This window comes from Strongylocentrotus purpuratus, unplaced genomic scaffold, assembly GCF_000002235.5.
Source record: "Strongylocentrotus purpuratus isolate Spur 01 unplaced genomic scaffold, Spur_5.0 spur5_scaffold_15, whole genome shotgun sequence".
NCBI lineage: Eukaryota > Metazoa > Echinodermata > Echinoidea > Camarodonta > Strongylocentrotidae > Strongylocentrotus > Strongylocentrotus purpuratus.
Window position 1 is genome coordinate 10,424,451 of NW_022145600.1, and position 15,273 is coordinate 10,439,723.

General features: G+C 36.6%; 1 protein-coding gene across 1 annotated transcript; it reads right to left on the reverse strand.

The window, feature by feature from the left end:
• Positions 1 to 2,655: 2,655 nt before the first annotated feature.
• On the reverse strand, positions 2,656 to 14,437 carry LOC584869 (galactocerebrosidase). The gene is made up of 15 exons (XM_030985543.1): positions 14,125 to 14,437; positions 13,794 to 13,862; positions 12,647 to 12,799; positions 11,777 to 11,941; positions 10,056 to 10,234; positions 9,207 to 9,324; positions 8,631 to 8,793; positions 8,127 to 8,260; positions 7,544 to 7,633; positions 7,034 to 7,123; positions 6,568 to 6,709; positions 5,944 to 6,118; positions 4,924 to 5,081; positions 3,750 to 3,826; positions 2,656 to 2,866 (listed from the first exon to the last, which is right to left on the reverse strand). Exons 1-15 carry the CDS (start codon positions 14,290 to 14,292, stop codon positions 2,714 to 2,716), a joined length of 2,034 nt encoding a protein of 677 aa, XP_030841403.1. The 5' UTR covers positions 14,293 to 14,437; the 3' UTR covers positions 2,656 to 2,713.
• Between the last annotated feature and the right edge of the window lie 836 nt (positions 14,438 to 15,273).

The window sequence follows — 15,273 nt, forward strand, 5'->3', positions numbered from 1 at the left end:
TATGAAGAGGTAATAAACATAGTTCTGAATTTGATTTATTGATTTTGATTAATTATGCATTGTGTGATGCAATTCTGAATAGATGGTGCGAATTCTCTTTCTTTTTTTCAGACAGATCTATCTACTTTAAGCTGAGTTTTGTATTCTAGAACCAAGTGTGTGCAATATTCAATGTTTTGATTACATAGTACTTTATATCTTTCTATTTGTGAACCCCTGTTATATGATTATTCAACGTTAGTTGTCCTTTATAAGGTACGTTGATTTTGTCCGCTTAGAGCCATAAGGGAATTAACTGTACACATGTAACACCCTTCTGGCTCTCAGCAGACTTTCTATATGAACCTAATCACTCATCTTTCAGTGTGTGCTATTCTTACTGTGTGATCATTTGTCATTCTATCTTGTAATGTACAGTTGTTTATCTACATTAAATTATTCGATAGTATATGTATAAAGAACGCGTTGGTGACTAATTTTGTTTTGTTCACCCGCGTGTTGAGCCAATGCTTCATGAGGTTGAAATGTGATGTTTGCAAGTTGTGTATCTTGTTATTAAGGTTGTCTGGTTTAATCATTTTTGAGGTGCAAAGTGGGAGTGTGTATGTGAGCAGCATTGTGTATAGCGCTTTCAATGCCTCAATCGAGACCATCCAAGAAGGTAATCATTCCTTGGAAGTGAACTTTTTTACAAAATTACAACATTTGGAATAATAGAAATATCCAGGGTGGTATTCTTGAAAGCGGACTAACTTTAGTCCATGGTTTAATCCACCGACTAGGTATGGAATGCCAAGTGTCCTTATGAATATGTTTTTGAATAATTAAATCTGTCACTAAATCATAATAAAATGTAATAACATAATTAATAACCAACAATATAACTAAGACCCGCTCCTCAGGAGCGGTTCTTAGGTGAGTGAGAACGCTCAAAGTGGTCCAGAAAGCGGACTTCTGGACCGCTCCAGAAGTCCACCTTCCGAGGTGGTCTTGAGGAGCGGGTCTTATTAAGAGTGCTCCAGAGCGCTCTAACGTGCAATGTGAACGGAAAGCGTACTTTGAACGGAAGTGACGTTCCGCGCGATGAGCGATCGGGCAGGCACTACACATATACATGTATACGGGACGTGTCGCGAACGGGACATCAGGTGACATAGGGTTTGGATTCCGCGCGCAAAAAAATTGACCCGCCTACATGAGCTGCCATAGCAACAAGACCACTTTGACTCGTGGAGCGGTTTGAGCCATAAAAACTGCTCGGAGTGTGAACGCTCGTGAACATCATCCCGATGTAAGCTTCAAATGATGATAAGAACGCTAACAACTTGAACTGCAGTGCATTTAAGCTTTCTAGCAAGTATCAAAGCCTAATCAGATTCAAATATTTGTAAAAAATTGCACTACCTGGTATGACATCAATACGATTCTGAGCCGATTTAGCCATTCCTCTTCCAAGAAAACGTGAAATCCATTTAAATTGATTAGTCCTACGACTAATAAAATCATTCAATGATCATTAGGAATTTAGAAGTTTGAATGTTCATATCATATGCTCTTTGGAAATTCTTCTGAATTCTGATCATAGTCAGATCGTGTACTGCGATGTGGGCTTAATTTACATTTGCCTTTTTTTACCCCTACTGTTCACATTTTTCCTTTCTCTTCTCTTTCTTCCATTCACTCCTCAAATAATTTCTGTCCAATACTATCCCATTATTCTATTTCTTTCTCCCTCTCCATTCTCCCCTCTTTCTCTTTTCCTGTCCGTTCTCCTCTTATTCTATTTCTCTCGTTCTCTATTGTCCCCTCATTCTCTCTACCTACCTCTCTCATTTCTAACTGTAAATTCATCTGATTTCTACAAATACTATATTATTGATGCTGATTCAATATAACAATTTCTGGATTATAAATGCATTGTCATTTTTATTACATAACTAGAGCACCCTATATTAATTATTTGACCATTAAAATTATGAAAGCGAAAAATAACAATGACTAATGACAAAAATTAAAAAACAATGAAATTGATTGTCAAATTCGAAAGAAAATGAAATATGACTTATCTATCAAAAAATAGATGTACACAAGGCAACTCTGTAATTTCTAAATTTCTAAAAGATTACACATACTCCTTTTATTCATTGATAAAAAGTTCATTATTATATTATTAGAAAAAAAAAGAAACATTACTTGACCACACACCACTGTATTAAAACTTTAAAAAAATACAAAACATGATCAGTTATATATACAGTGCGCCCCTGAAAAAATGAAACCTGAATATTATCACTGTTTTATCATAACTTAATCACAATTATAATTAATAAATGACAACCATTTGTAAAGCTTAGATCCTCCGCTTTCATTTGATGCAACTCATATGATGCAAATTTCACGCATGAGTGATTAAAATCAATTTGAAGAGAGGGAACCAAAAATTCATTTGGCGGACGGTATCTGAATTTTAAAGAGAAAATCAGTTCTAGAAAGTTCAGTTTCTGCCCTTTCATATGACACCTCAATCAGGAAAAATGAGCAAGGAATAACAAAGTTCTGTTTGTTTAAAATAATGCTTGCATTTCCATAATTTGATTAAACAATTTAGTTTTCACTGGCTGCCTGCCGTAGTGACAAGCAGAATCGACAAAAGACTTAACTCTGTTTCGTTGACAATCAGCCATGCATGAAGTATTTCGTCTATGGCTGATCGTCAAGATGCAGAATGGATGGCATAGTTATCAAACTGAGCTGCAGAATAGTCTGGTGTTCCTATAGCGATCCATCCATGGTGAGGTAGTACTGTAGGGATGTTGACCCAGTCAAACACCTCAACACCATTCACAGACCCCTTGGCCTCCCTACCCTATAGACAAAATTGAAAAAGCATACTCATTTGTTTAGAATATTCTTAATCAGAAGAAACGATTTTGACTCCAACTGAACTTTGACCTTGGAAGATGACATACAACAGGACCATGATGGTTCCCATAATGAATCTATGACCCACACCTGGAAGAATTGATTTTGACCCCGACTGAACTTTGACCTTGGAAGGTGACATTCAACAGGACTATGATGGTTCCCATCTATGATGGTTCCTATAATGCACCTATGACCCACACCTGGAAGAAATGATTTTGACCCAGACTGAACTTTGATCTTGGAAGCTACATTTAACAGGACCATGATGGCGCCCATAATGCACCTATGACCCAGACCTGGAAGATATGATTTTGACTCCAACTGAACTTTGACCTGGGAAGGTGACATTTAACAGGACCATGATGGTGCCCATAATGCACCTATGACCCAGACCTGGAAGAAATGATTTTGACTCCAACTGAACTTTGATCTTGGAAGGTGACATTCAATAGGACCATGATGGTTACCATAATGCGCCTATGACCCAGACTTGGTTAAAATCAAAGCTCTAACGTTAACTTGTCAATATTCAAATATAAATTCAATTGATTAAGGATAATCCAGACAAACATAACATTTTTGAAAACTTAACAAATTTGTTGCATGGTTGCAAAACAATTTATATGACATATTGGCTTATTCAGTATTAAAACAATAGTAGACAAAAGACAGAGACATTTCTTAAGAATTACATTTCTTAAGAGTTGGCTCCATCAAAATAAAAGGAATTTAAGCGACATTAAACAGCAAAATAACATGAATTTAAGTGACCTTAAACAGCAAAATAACATGACCTAGAGAGTGCTCTCTCATTGAATACTTACAATGACAGTTAGTTGAACTGTAGACCAGGTATGGCCGATCATGGGAGCTGTACCACTCTTCACGACATCTCTCCCTTCTGCAAAAGAAAAGAAAAGAGGAAAAAGATGATATTTTTCATTACAAAATTTCATAGTCTAAAAAATATCCCTATACAATTAAAACTTAGCAACGGTTGTTCATATAACATTTTCATAAAAGTAACTATAATTCTCAAAGAGCTTTATCTTGTTTTGTGCTATTAGAGTACCGTATTTGCCGGCGATAAGGCCACAGCGTCGCATAGGCCGCACCCCAACTTTGACATTTCAAAGAGGAAAAAAACAAAAAACAAACAAACGGACAAAACAAAATAATCGTAATTTTGTTTTGCATGGGAGCTGTACCACTCTTCACATCTCTCCCTTCTGCAAAAGAAAAGAAAAGAGGAAAAAGATGATATTTTTCATTACAAAATTTCATAGTCTAAAAAATATCCCTATACAATTAAAACTTAGCAACGGTTGTTCATATAACATTTTCATAAAAGTAACTATAATTCTCAAAGAGCTTTATCTTGTTTTGTGCTATTAGAGTACCGTATTTGCCGGCGATAAGGCCACAGCGTCGCATAGGCCGCACCCCAACTTTGACATTTCAAAGAGGAAAAAAACAAAAAAACAAACGGACAAAACAAAATAATCGTAATTTTTTCGTAAAACACTATTTTTTTGGGGGGTACTCTTTCGCCGTAAAGGCCGCACCCCAACTTTTTTGATATTTTCTCTTCCAAAAATACTGCGGCCTTTACGCCGGCAAATATGGTATACATTGCATCAAATACAAACAATGTGCATGTGTATGAACACATTATAAAGTGAGGAGAGCGAAGTAGTTAAGCCATTGCCTACTGGAACCGGGTGGTCCCTGTATTAAGTCTATGGGGATAAGAGAATTTAGTTTTCAACAGGTTAAACAAACGTCTTACAGACCTGAATCTGGGTCATAGTTCAACTTTAGACAATGAAAGACACTAGGGTCTCAACTTGTAGAAAATAAATGTAGTACCAAAATGACTTGAAACACAGTCTTGAACATATTTTCTTATATTATATCATCCATTTTGGGGAGCTGTAAATGGCTGACACAACCGTCAATGGAGGGTACTTTTCCAGGTGCATAGTCTAGAATACTTACCCATGTCCGTGGTTACATTGTACTTCCCACTACCACCAAGCCAGAAGTAGATTCCTTCCGAGCCTGCTGCCCCACAGCCGCCAGCATTCACACGGAGAGCAAGGATAGCTCCAGACGAAGGCAAGACATGAACGTCAATGCTAAAGCTCACATTACGCCTGCGGGAAAGTAGGACAAGAATTCAGATTTAATTGGACAAAACAAAAAGAACTGATTATGACAACATAAATCCCCATTGCCCAGAAAAAGTTTTCCCCTTACGACTGCTTCTGCTAACTGATGGCACCAGCTCTACAACAAGCATAAAGAAGCCAGCATCCAGAAAGCCATTGAGTGATTTCAAGTTGGGTGTATAGGGCTGGTGTTAGCGTTTAATAAACACTAACACCAGCCCTACCCAAATGGAAATCGGCTGGTGTTAAGGCTTTGACCTCTGAATATCCTCAACTTCCGGTAGTTATAGTGTTATCAATTTTGCAAAATTGTTGTCTGCTGAACCGACCTTTGTGGCTGATGTGAATATTTTACGTACAAATGTCCTATTCACTAACACTAGCCCTAGGGATTAAGCAAATGTTGATTTCCAGTTCGGTGTTAGAGTTGTACCTGCACAACAGTCAACACACGAACGACGCTAATTTATTGTCCGACGATCAAATACAAATATGTGAAACAGGTCCTTTACTAATATTCTTTTGTGTAAAATTAGTTATTTTATTAGACCAGAAAAATAAGTGTAACTTTATTCTGTGTATTTCATGATATCTTTGGTTTTGATGAAATATTATGAAATCATTGTCATGAAATCAAGTCAATGTGGCGATCTCACAGTGCTGTTTGCTGGTGGTGTTAAGCTATCGATATTGATATCGGTATCGAGCTCTTAATCTCATCAGCAAATAGAGCTCTTGACTGCTCTAAACACTAACACCCAACTTGAAATCACTCACTGTTGCACCTACCTCACCTCTTCCCAAGGTACTATAGCTATATCCCACTGTAAAGCCTTAACCTACTCACCACGTATGGTTTCCAATCACCGAGATTGGGTGATGGGCGTCAATGCACCAATTGACTGGGAAGGAGGTTGCCACTTGTTGCATGACGAGGTTGTGACTGATGTTCCCGGAGTCTCGGATTTCAAAGCAACCAGCTTGGTCTGTAAAATAGCTAGCCTCACTGTAGATTGGGTACTCTGTTGGAAAGTGGAAAGAAACATGAAAGAAGGAAGACCAAATATTGTCTTGTTTTACTAAAAGATATAATGAAGTCTTGGATAAGCAAAATCCAATGATTAAATGCTACATGTACTTTGGGTAAGAGGATGTCAACTCCTTTAACCCTCAAAAGGTGACAAATTTACAAACCAGAAAATTCACTCCATGGCTTCATGGTGAAATCTTCAAATCTTTATCACGTTCATGAGAATGAGGAACACTCTTGTCAAGTCACATAACTTTTTGTGACCTTATGAGAACCAGATAAATTTTGCTCACTAAACAAATGTTAACTTTTCTTTCCATTCTATGTGAATTTGTTTTTATTTCTGAATATTGGTGATTTCTGTTAAATGGTCACATGATTTAATTCCATATTGATCAAGACGAAGGCCTTGTTAAGCAAAGTTGTGGCAAGATTTCTTACCATCAAAATTGTCTGTGTACATGGTCGGGAAGGGCTTAGTTTGGGGAGGGTCAGGGTATTTGCCCTTCATACCAACGGCCTGAGTGGTCAGTGTGTAGATCTCATCAGGGTCAAGGGTCAAATTGAACTGACCATTTACAACCTGTCAAAGGAGAATAACAAAGATTGAGCAACAGAATATAGTTTCAATAGTTTGTTTGAACCATGTATTTTAGTGTTTTTTTAATTAAAGGAAATACTGCAAGCAATCAATCTTTCTCTCACCCTCTCTCCCTCTCCATTTCTCTAACCCTGTCTTACTTCATCACTTTCATTCTCTATCTCTTTAGCTCTATTTGGATCCACCCCTGTCTCCATACAGCACACCGGATATAGATAATTTCATTATTTGATATATTGAGGGGGTTCTGTGAATGGGTCTAGTTGATCTACATATAATATGACTTGAGAGGATGTTGGAACTTACTTGAACAGGACTTTTCTTCATGAAATAAACTGAAGAATTCCCACCATAGCCAGGCTTGGAGTAGAACACATTGAGAGACTTGACAGAGGCCTGGAAAAAGCAAGTACAGATTGTTACAATCTGATCATGATCATTTTGGCCGAGACATACAGCTTTTAGAAAAATTCATAATATTTGCCACATATTTATATAATAAATGTTGACCTAATATTAGAGTCATTTCATGAAAACTTATTTTTTACTGTCCTATATTCACATTTGACAAAATCTGTACAATAGCCCCAAATATACTGCAGAGATCTAAAAGAAATTAATAGCACTAAATATCTTGGCTTCTTGAGAGAGATTTAACATTACACCAAAGAGAGAGTGAAACAGAATGCCAGAATAAATATCATCATTTAAGATAAAGATAATATAGACGGCAATAAAAACAGAAAAGAAGATCACAACCCAATGCTTAAATGTTTGCCTAATATGGCTTATTTCAACTGACTATATTGTACTTACAAACATGCCTTTCAGGGTGAAGCTAGCAGTCTGTGTTTTTACAGTGTATGGTGGCAGAAAGGGACGGATGCATTTTGAATGATCGCGTGTCTGTTTACAATAAATACAAAATCAAAAGTAAAGAGAATACAATGATAAGAGCACAACAAATTTTACACTTTGTCAAGACTCGTATTTGCAAAGTCTAACATTTGACACAAAATTAAAACGATAGTGAAGGATGCATATAATGACAGAAAAACAGAAAAAGCAAGACAAATGCAACTGCGACTCCCGTTTGACGACTATGGTCTTGACCTACTAGCCCCAAATTGTAATTGGATCGTCCCATACTGTCACCATGTTTAGATATTAAGTGCAATAAACCTAAAATTTCAGAAATTGTCCTCAGTGACCTTTGACCTGTCACCTATTTACCCAAAATCTGATCTAATCATTCTCCTATGGTAATATATATTATCATCAAGTTTAAGCCTCATATCTCAAGTGGATCTGGAGATTTTGCGATAACGAGAAAGCGATGGGGTAATAGCTCAGTCAGTACAGCAGTGGTCTTGTAATGCCAGGGTGTGATGAAACTTACCATGGTTTCTATGATGATGGTGAAGTTCTTGCCATCAGTAAGACTGACATAGCTTCCTCCCTGGTCTAGGTGACCTGCTCCTGATCCTCGTAAGTAATACTTCCAGCCAGGCAAGGTGAACTGGGTGGTGTGTGCTGTTAATAGTTTTACAAAATAAACAATATATGAAGAAATTGATTTCATCAATGATAGTGAGTTCACAAGCTTTTTTCGCATACATAACGAGCCCTGTGACCTTTGACCTGCTGACCACAAAATCTTATCAGTTCATATTGGCTCTGCAAGATACATACATGACCTTAGTTTAGCGGGAATCCATCAATCAGAACGTACAGACGTATCGAGGGACAACCCGAAAACACAATGCCCCTGGCTACTTGAAGCGGAATCATAAAAATACCATCGTACATACAAGATCTGTTTACTATCTATTGATGCCAAATGGAATAATGCTACCAAAGCAATAAATCTAAATCTAACAACATATGGTGATGCTATACATACCAGTAACCCAGATAGGGCCTTCCACCGCGTAGTTGCCTGACCAAGGCTCTCTAGCCGTCATTAGCCCACAGCGATCGTAGGGCAAAGACCCATAGTAGCTAGCAATTAGGTTCCACGATATTGTACTTGTTATATTCCCATTCACATAGTTCCGGTTCAGTATCTGAGAGAAGCAAGATATATTATTGGGTAAGAAAAACAATTGTCACTTGTAATTATACAGTCAAATCTGCTTTAGTGACAACCTGCATGGAAATTCATAAAAGGGAAGATAGCGAAGTCAAAAGCAATAATGTACCCACTTCCCTACTGCTATCGACTCAAGCATTCATGCTTATGATAGTTGGCCTCTGCATTTAACTTGATTATTTTACTTACCTCCATAATTTCAAGTTTTCAATTATATATATATATATATATATATGCATTTTTTTGTGTGTATTTAAGTTGTCACTCTTCAATTATATTATATACTAACTATGTTTTTCAATTGAATGTTTTATATTTCATTAATCAATAAATGCAGAAAAACATCTGCTAAAAAAGAAAGGAGGAATCAAGAAAAAAATGACTTACCCTTGCCAAGCATCCTGCTCCTATGTTGTCATTTTTTGTACTGTAGTCCTCACTAGACCATAACGTTTTTCTTGTCTCTGTGGTGTATTTAGTCACGTATGTACCAGGATAATGAAATCTGCAACAGTAAAAGATTGTTTTAAAAGAAGGTTGGGTTCTGGTAAAGATATAAGATAATCTGTCAGCTCTCCATGTAATCTTAGAAGAACATCATAGTAGAAATGTCCAACCAGGACTGGTCTTGAACTTTTTCAAATGCCCTCATATTTGAAATATACAGTTTGGCGTAAAAAGTACGGTATTTGACAAAATAGCCCAGAAAATTTGTCACCTAAGCATAGCTATACAAATACATGTATACCTGATCACCCGGTAAAAATTGCAGTCATTCAATTAAAACATGTACTCTGGAATGTACTTGTATGAAACACTGTTTGTATACCATGTAGGTTGAAACTGTTTTGCTATGGGACATTCAGTGTACAACATCAGCCTCTACACATCACCTAGTAGATGCTTTGTGTTCCATGATAAACCTGAATGACCCAAGACTATACGGAGAGGAATTCCAGGACGAGTTCTATTCTACAATGTATGCAAAGGCGTCAACCTGAATACAGGTATGCATGTGTGTTTGTACTCTATATCCATGAGATGATGAATTCATGTACATATAGCAGTGGAGATGAGTTCCAAGGATTTATAACGGATGAGCTTCCATCAACATGTTTTTTGTACATGTTTTCATAAAAATAAGTACCCGGTGTACACACTAAACTTTGCACACAAATAAAAAAAAACATTAACTAAGAGACTTCACAGTTCAACTCTGTCAATTTTACTAGTTACCCCAAGATTTCAACAGCTTTAGCAAGATCCTTGTCGTCAAGGATATCTTTACTGATGGCCTGGCCCCCATAGGCGCCCCCATCGGCAGCGACTATTTGAGTTCCCATCATGCCGCTGGAGTCTAGCGTTTGGCGTAACTGCTTTATATAGTCTTTGTTGTAAGCTCTTTCATTCCATATCTTCAGAGAGGAGGGTTGAAGGGTGTAGAAGCAGGGTAGAGATAGGTTGTATTAAAACAAAAGGAAACAAAAAGAAAAGGAAAATTAGGAAAGGCTGTGGATAGTTGGGAGTTAAGATTTGTAGTTTAATAGATGAAAAAAGATGCTAGGCATATTACTATCTCATGATAAATTGAGAATGCAGCAAACAGAGAGGTAAAATAAAGCTGGGTATGATTAATATGAGAGAATGCTCTTAAGGTTATACAGACAAAGAGCTTACTAGGTCAGTGCAACTTCTAAAGACACAAATAAGATGAGAGGATCTAGTTATCCACACAACATGAAAACGTCAAACAAACAGAGAAAGACTAGACACACTAAAATCAGGAGAGCATGAAATGAAAATATATATAAAACAAGAAGAAAAGTGATGAAGAAGAAAAAAAGTGTTGCAGCGGAGTTAATAAGAATGTGGTTAGCAACATGCAGGTCAGGTCATGGCGTGATAAATCACACCCTAGAAGAAGAAAAAAGACTCGAGAAAAAGAGTTAAACCACCACCCAACAACAATGCAGATCTGAAGACTTTTTTACCCTAGGATGCTGACATCAACAGCTAACTCAGAATCCGTTAAATCGTAGCTGATTTCAATTTATCGGTCAGACTCCACCAGCTGCACATTCTGGAAGCCACAGGAATCCATTGTTTTTCTCAAGAGTTTGATGTACCGGTATTCTTTGGTGTAGCTTTTCTCAATCCAAATCTAGATAAAAAAGGCAAAGAAAGTGTTATGGCCAACAGATACTATTGTGAAGGCTGGAATGAATGACATTTGATGCTCACAAATGAAAACTATAGCAACGATAAAGAGGGAAGAAGAAAGAAAAAAGCGTACATGTACAACATAACCCAACACAAACTGCGCTTTAGGGACAATAATGTTGGCGATCATTTGCAAATAATCAGTAAAAGTGAAACATACCCATTCAATGTCTTATCATCATAACACACATGGCTACGAGCTTTGTAACATGAAATGTATATGTAGCACAATCTAAGGCAAACTAGATTCTATCACAAATTTTTCATATCAGCACACTCAATGCCATTTTACTAATATTAATTACTGTTTCAAACTTGCTTTCTTTGTATTTAGGTAAGGCATCCAATCAATCAATTGAGCAATCAATTCCATATTGATTGGTCAATCAATCAATCAACCAACCAATCAAGCAATCAACAATCTATTCCATAGTATTGATTGGTCAATCAATCAATTAACCAACCAATCAAGCAATCAATAATCTATTCCATAGTATTGATTGGTCAATCAATCAATTAATCAACCAACCAATCAATAATCGATTCCATATCGATTGCTCAATTGATGAACTTATCAATCACCCATGCAACCAACCACCCAATTGACCCATCCATCCATCAATCATTAGCATAATAATTACATGTCAAGTGATTTGAAACGTAGTAAGAATTGCTAAATATACGCGTTTGACTATTAGTATTAATCAATCTATTAACTCATCGATCAATATACTTACGCCTAGGTAATCAATGGTCAATCCATGCACTGTCTTTGCTCCTTGCAGCCATTTCATGACATACCCGATGGCCTGCTTGATGTCGGTGTAAGGGCTGTTGGTGTAGTTACCTACCCACCCTGGCCAGCCCCATGGCAGGGCGTACAGCTTGATGTTTGGATTCCGCTGGCAGGGTGGAAGAGAGCAATTGGAGAGGCAGCGGGTTTATTTGTGACCATTATCATCATTACCATGAATTTCATCAATAATATCAGCGCTTATCTAGACGAGCCATCAGGTTTAGACGATACAGTGTCAACTGCTACTTAATCAGCTTCTCTGGTTGTTACAGGTTTATCATGCTGTACCCAAAATAAGTTCAAATATATTTGATACTTTTTAGTATTTACAGTTTATCAATGGATGGTTGTTGCTGTCATCAGTACTTTTAACTCAAATACACACGTATATTTCTTTTCCACAAAATGAACAAAGTTACACATTTACAGCTCTTACCTGTAATACGGGTAATAAAACAATTTTTAGGTTAAAGTTATATGGCTTGAAAATTAGTTTCCTCAATGATCAAATTATATACAGAATGAAAGCTATCTGGAACATGAGCATTTTCAGTATTGACCTTTAAACCAACATAATTTTATGGCTCATTAATTCACTTGGTCATCAATTGCAGTATGACTGTCTTGTGAGGAAAACTGCTCAACTTACAATTTCACAAATTCATATACTGTATACCTTGTAAACTGTAAAAAAAGGGAAAATTAATGAAAACTCTGCAAATCTGCACCACTCTCTAAATTTGCAAAAGTGCTGCTTTTCCGTATCACTAAACTATGTAATTGCATGAACATTCTTCATTTCCATGGTTACCTTCTTTGCCTCCTTCATGAGCCACCATTCGTATCCTCTTTGATAGTTCTCATCGTCAGGGGAGTGCATGTGAGATGGCTCTGTTCCTATTCCACTCTCTGCATCTCCTCCCATTTCAACCTTCAAAATATGAAGGGCTGCACCAAAGTTGGGCTGGAATAATGATGTAGAAAAAAAATGTAATGAACAATGATATACCAATGATATATCATCATAAACATGTAATTAATCCTGACCTGATCTTGTATCACCAAGATCAACAGATTAAACTGCTTTTATTTAAACTACACTATATTCCACGTCGTGGTATAATTTGGGATAAAATACTTGGAAATCAAGGTGTATTTTCAATAGTAAAACAAAAATAACATATTGCATCATTTAATAAGCATATTAACAGATATGGCAAAGTTTATAGGAGACAACTTCTTCAAAACATTTTACTGTATGAATATAGGGTAACAAAATATTACTTTAAGTTAGCCAAGAGCTATCAACAATTTTTGATCAATTGATTGCTATGAATCAAGGAATGATCAAAATTACAGAAGCTCGGTTAATGAGCCCAGGCAAGTTTAAAAACAGCTCTTGAATCCGTTACAAAACTAAACTGCATGAGCTCCTGTGAACATAAAGTAGATGTAATCTTCAACTCAACTGTATCAATCTTAATCTACAATTTATGTACATGTAGAAGAAAAACACAAAGCTGTTTTTGTAATGACAGAATGTCTTATTTTAAGCCATGTTCTAGCTATCTCAACCTAATAATTATCAGCTAAGTTATTTTAGGGACATTGCGCTTCAAACAATTTTTTTGTTTATATGTACTGTTCCTACTATGTATTATATCTCGATGTAATTACCCACTGAATTTTATTTACTGTAAATAATTATTTTACATATGATGAATAAATAAAACAAACAATGTACCCCCCTTGAATTCTGGGTATGTGGGGTTTTTTATTTATCAAAAAAATATGTGAAAAATTAAATTGGGGGCTTACAAAAGGCTTACAGTGAAAATATTGCCCAAGGTGAGATATTTGCATTTATGGGAAACTAATTAATTCTTAGATGTAAGCACACAATATGTTTATTGCGCATGCCATGTCTTAACTATTTTGTTTAATTATCATCAACTCACTGAAAAAAGATAATCCAAGATCTGGCTCCTCTCTGGATCCGGATAGCTGACAAGAAGTCTTGAGGTGGCCTATGAAAACAAGAAAAACAATTGAAAATTAGCATAACAGACAGTAGACGATCTATAAACTAAAATGTTAAATTTTACTAATTTAAATATCATTTATTTCTATATTGGTCATAAATAATACAGTCGAAGACTTTAGGAACAGCACCTTTGAACGTTTCCAACAGAAATACGGCGCAATATAATTATAAATGCTGTGACCCGTCATCATCATCAGATCGTCTAGCACGAAATGTGGGTGCATGATTTTAATTTGAGAACTTACCCCTCCTCCACTTATTCCACCGATGCCATCAAATCGTGGTCCAAGTCCTCCACTATCGTCCACCAAATAACTTGAACCTGACGCCAAGGCAGCGGCAGAGCAGACAACCACACACCAAATGCAAAGTGATATGGTGAAATGAATTCCAAAATGTGACAGTGTTTCCATTTTACTTTCCGAAACGGTTACCACAACTAGCAGAAAAAACTGCTACAGACTGAGTGTTAGCTGGCAGAACTTCCACAAGCTCGATATTTAATTCGATTTAGGGAGAATGAAATAATTGTAAGTCAGGCTAGAGCCTAGACAGAATTGGTTTTCGGTCTCATCCGTATCGTACCTCTACTACCAGGCAACCGATCTCGCCACCACGCACGCTACACAGGTACCGTACTGTACATAAAGGTCATGTGACCATAACAGTCACCTGACCTGGATTAGGTAGTGGGTGTGTCTTGATCCAGGGTTTATAATTGAGAGCATGCAGTAAAGTCCGGAGTAAAGTGGACCCCGTTCTCCATATTTCCTGGACCGGTCTATGCTAGACCTATTCGCACTTTATCACAATTTTGATCCTAATGAGACCCTAATGCTACTTAACTATCATCTTAATTCTCTTCATAGTGTTATTCTTGATCTTTATTCTTTTCTTTTAGTCTTTTCTTATTATTTCGTTTTTATCCTCCCATTTTTCTTCTATTCTCTAGCTCTTTTTGTTATTCTGTTTTCATCCTTCTATCATTTTCTCTTTTAATATTCTCCAGTTTAATATCCATTGTTTGTTTTCCTTTCATCTTCTCTTCTTTATAGTCTTTATATTCATTATTCTTTCTTTTCCTCTTTTCTATTTTTTCTCATGTCGCCCTTTGTCCCCCCATCTCATCTCTTCTTTTCAAATGTTTCACTGTGTATTTCCTTATTACTCAACTATCATCTTTCATTCTACCTCTTCCCTCATTTCTTTGTCTTACTTCCCAACTCAATAATCCCCGCGAAAACACACTCACTTCAGGTCGAAGTACGCTTCCTGGCACTGTTTGTCTTCACACTCACCGTTAGACCACTCGAACGTAGACCCACCAAGCAGGTGAGTGAGAATGGGGTCAACTAAGTACTATTGTAATTAGTCTTTGTAATTAGTAAACAACT

Coding starts and splice junctions, on each gene's coding strand:
- LOC584869 (XM_030985543.1), bottom strand. CDS start 14,292: ATGGAAACACTGTCACATTTTGGAATTCATTTCACCATATCACTTTGC. Junction 10,235..11,776: donor TGACCATTGATTACCTAGGC/GTAAGTATATTG, acceptor TCCTCTCTGAAG/ATATGGAATGAAAGAGCTTA. Junction 7,124..7,543: donor TCACCCTGAAAGGCATGTTT/GTAAGTACAATA, acceptor TGCTTTTTCCAG/GCCTCTGTCAAGTCTCTCAA.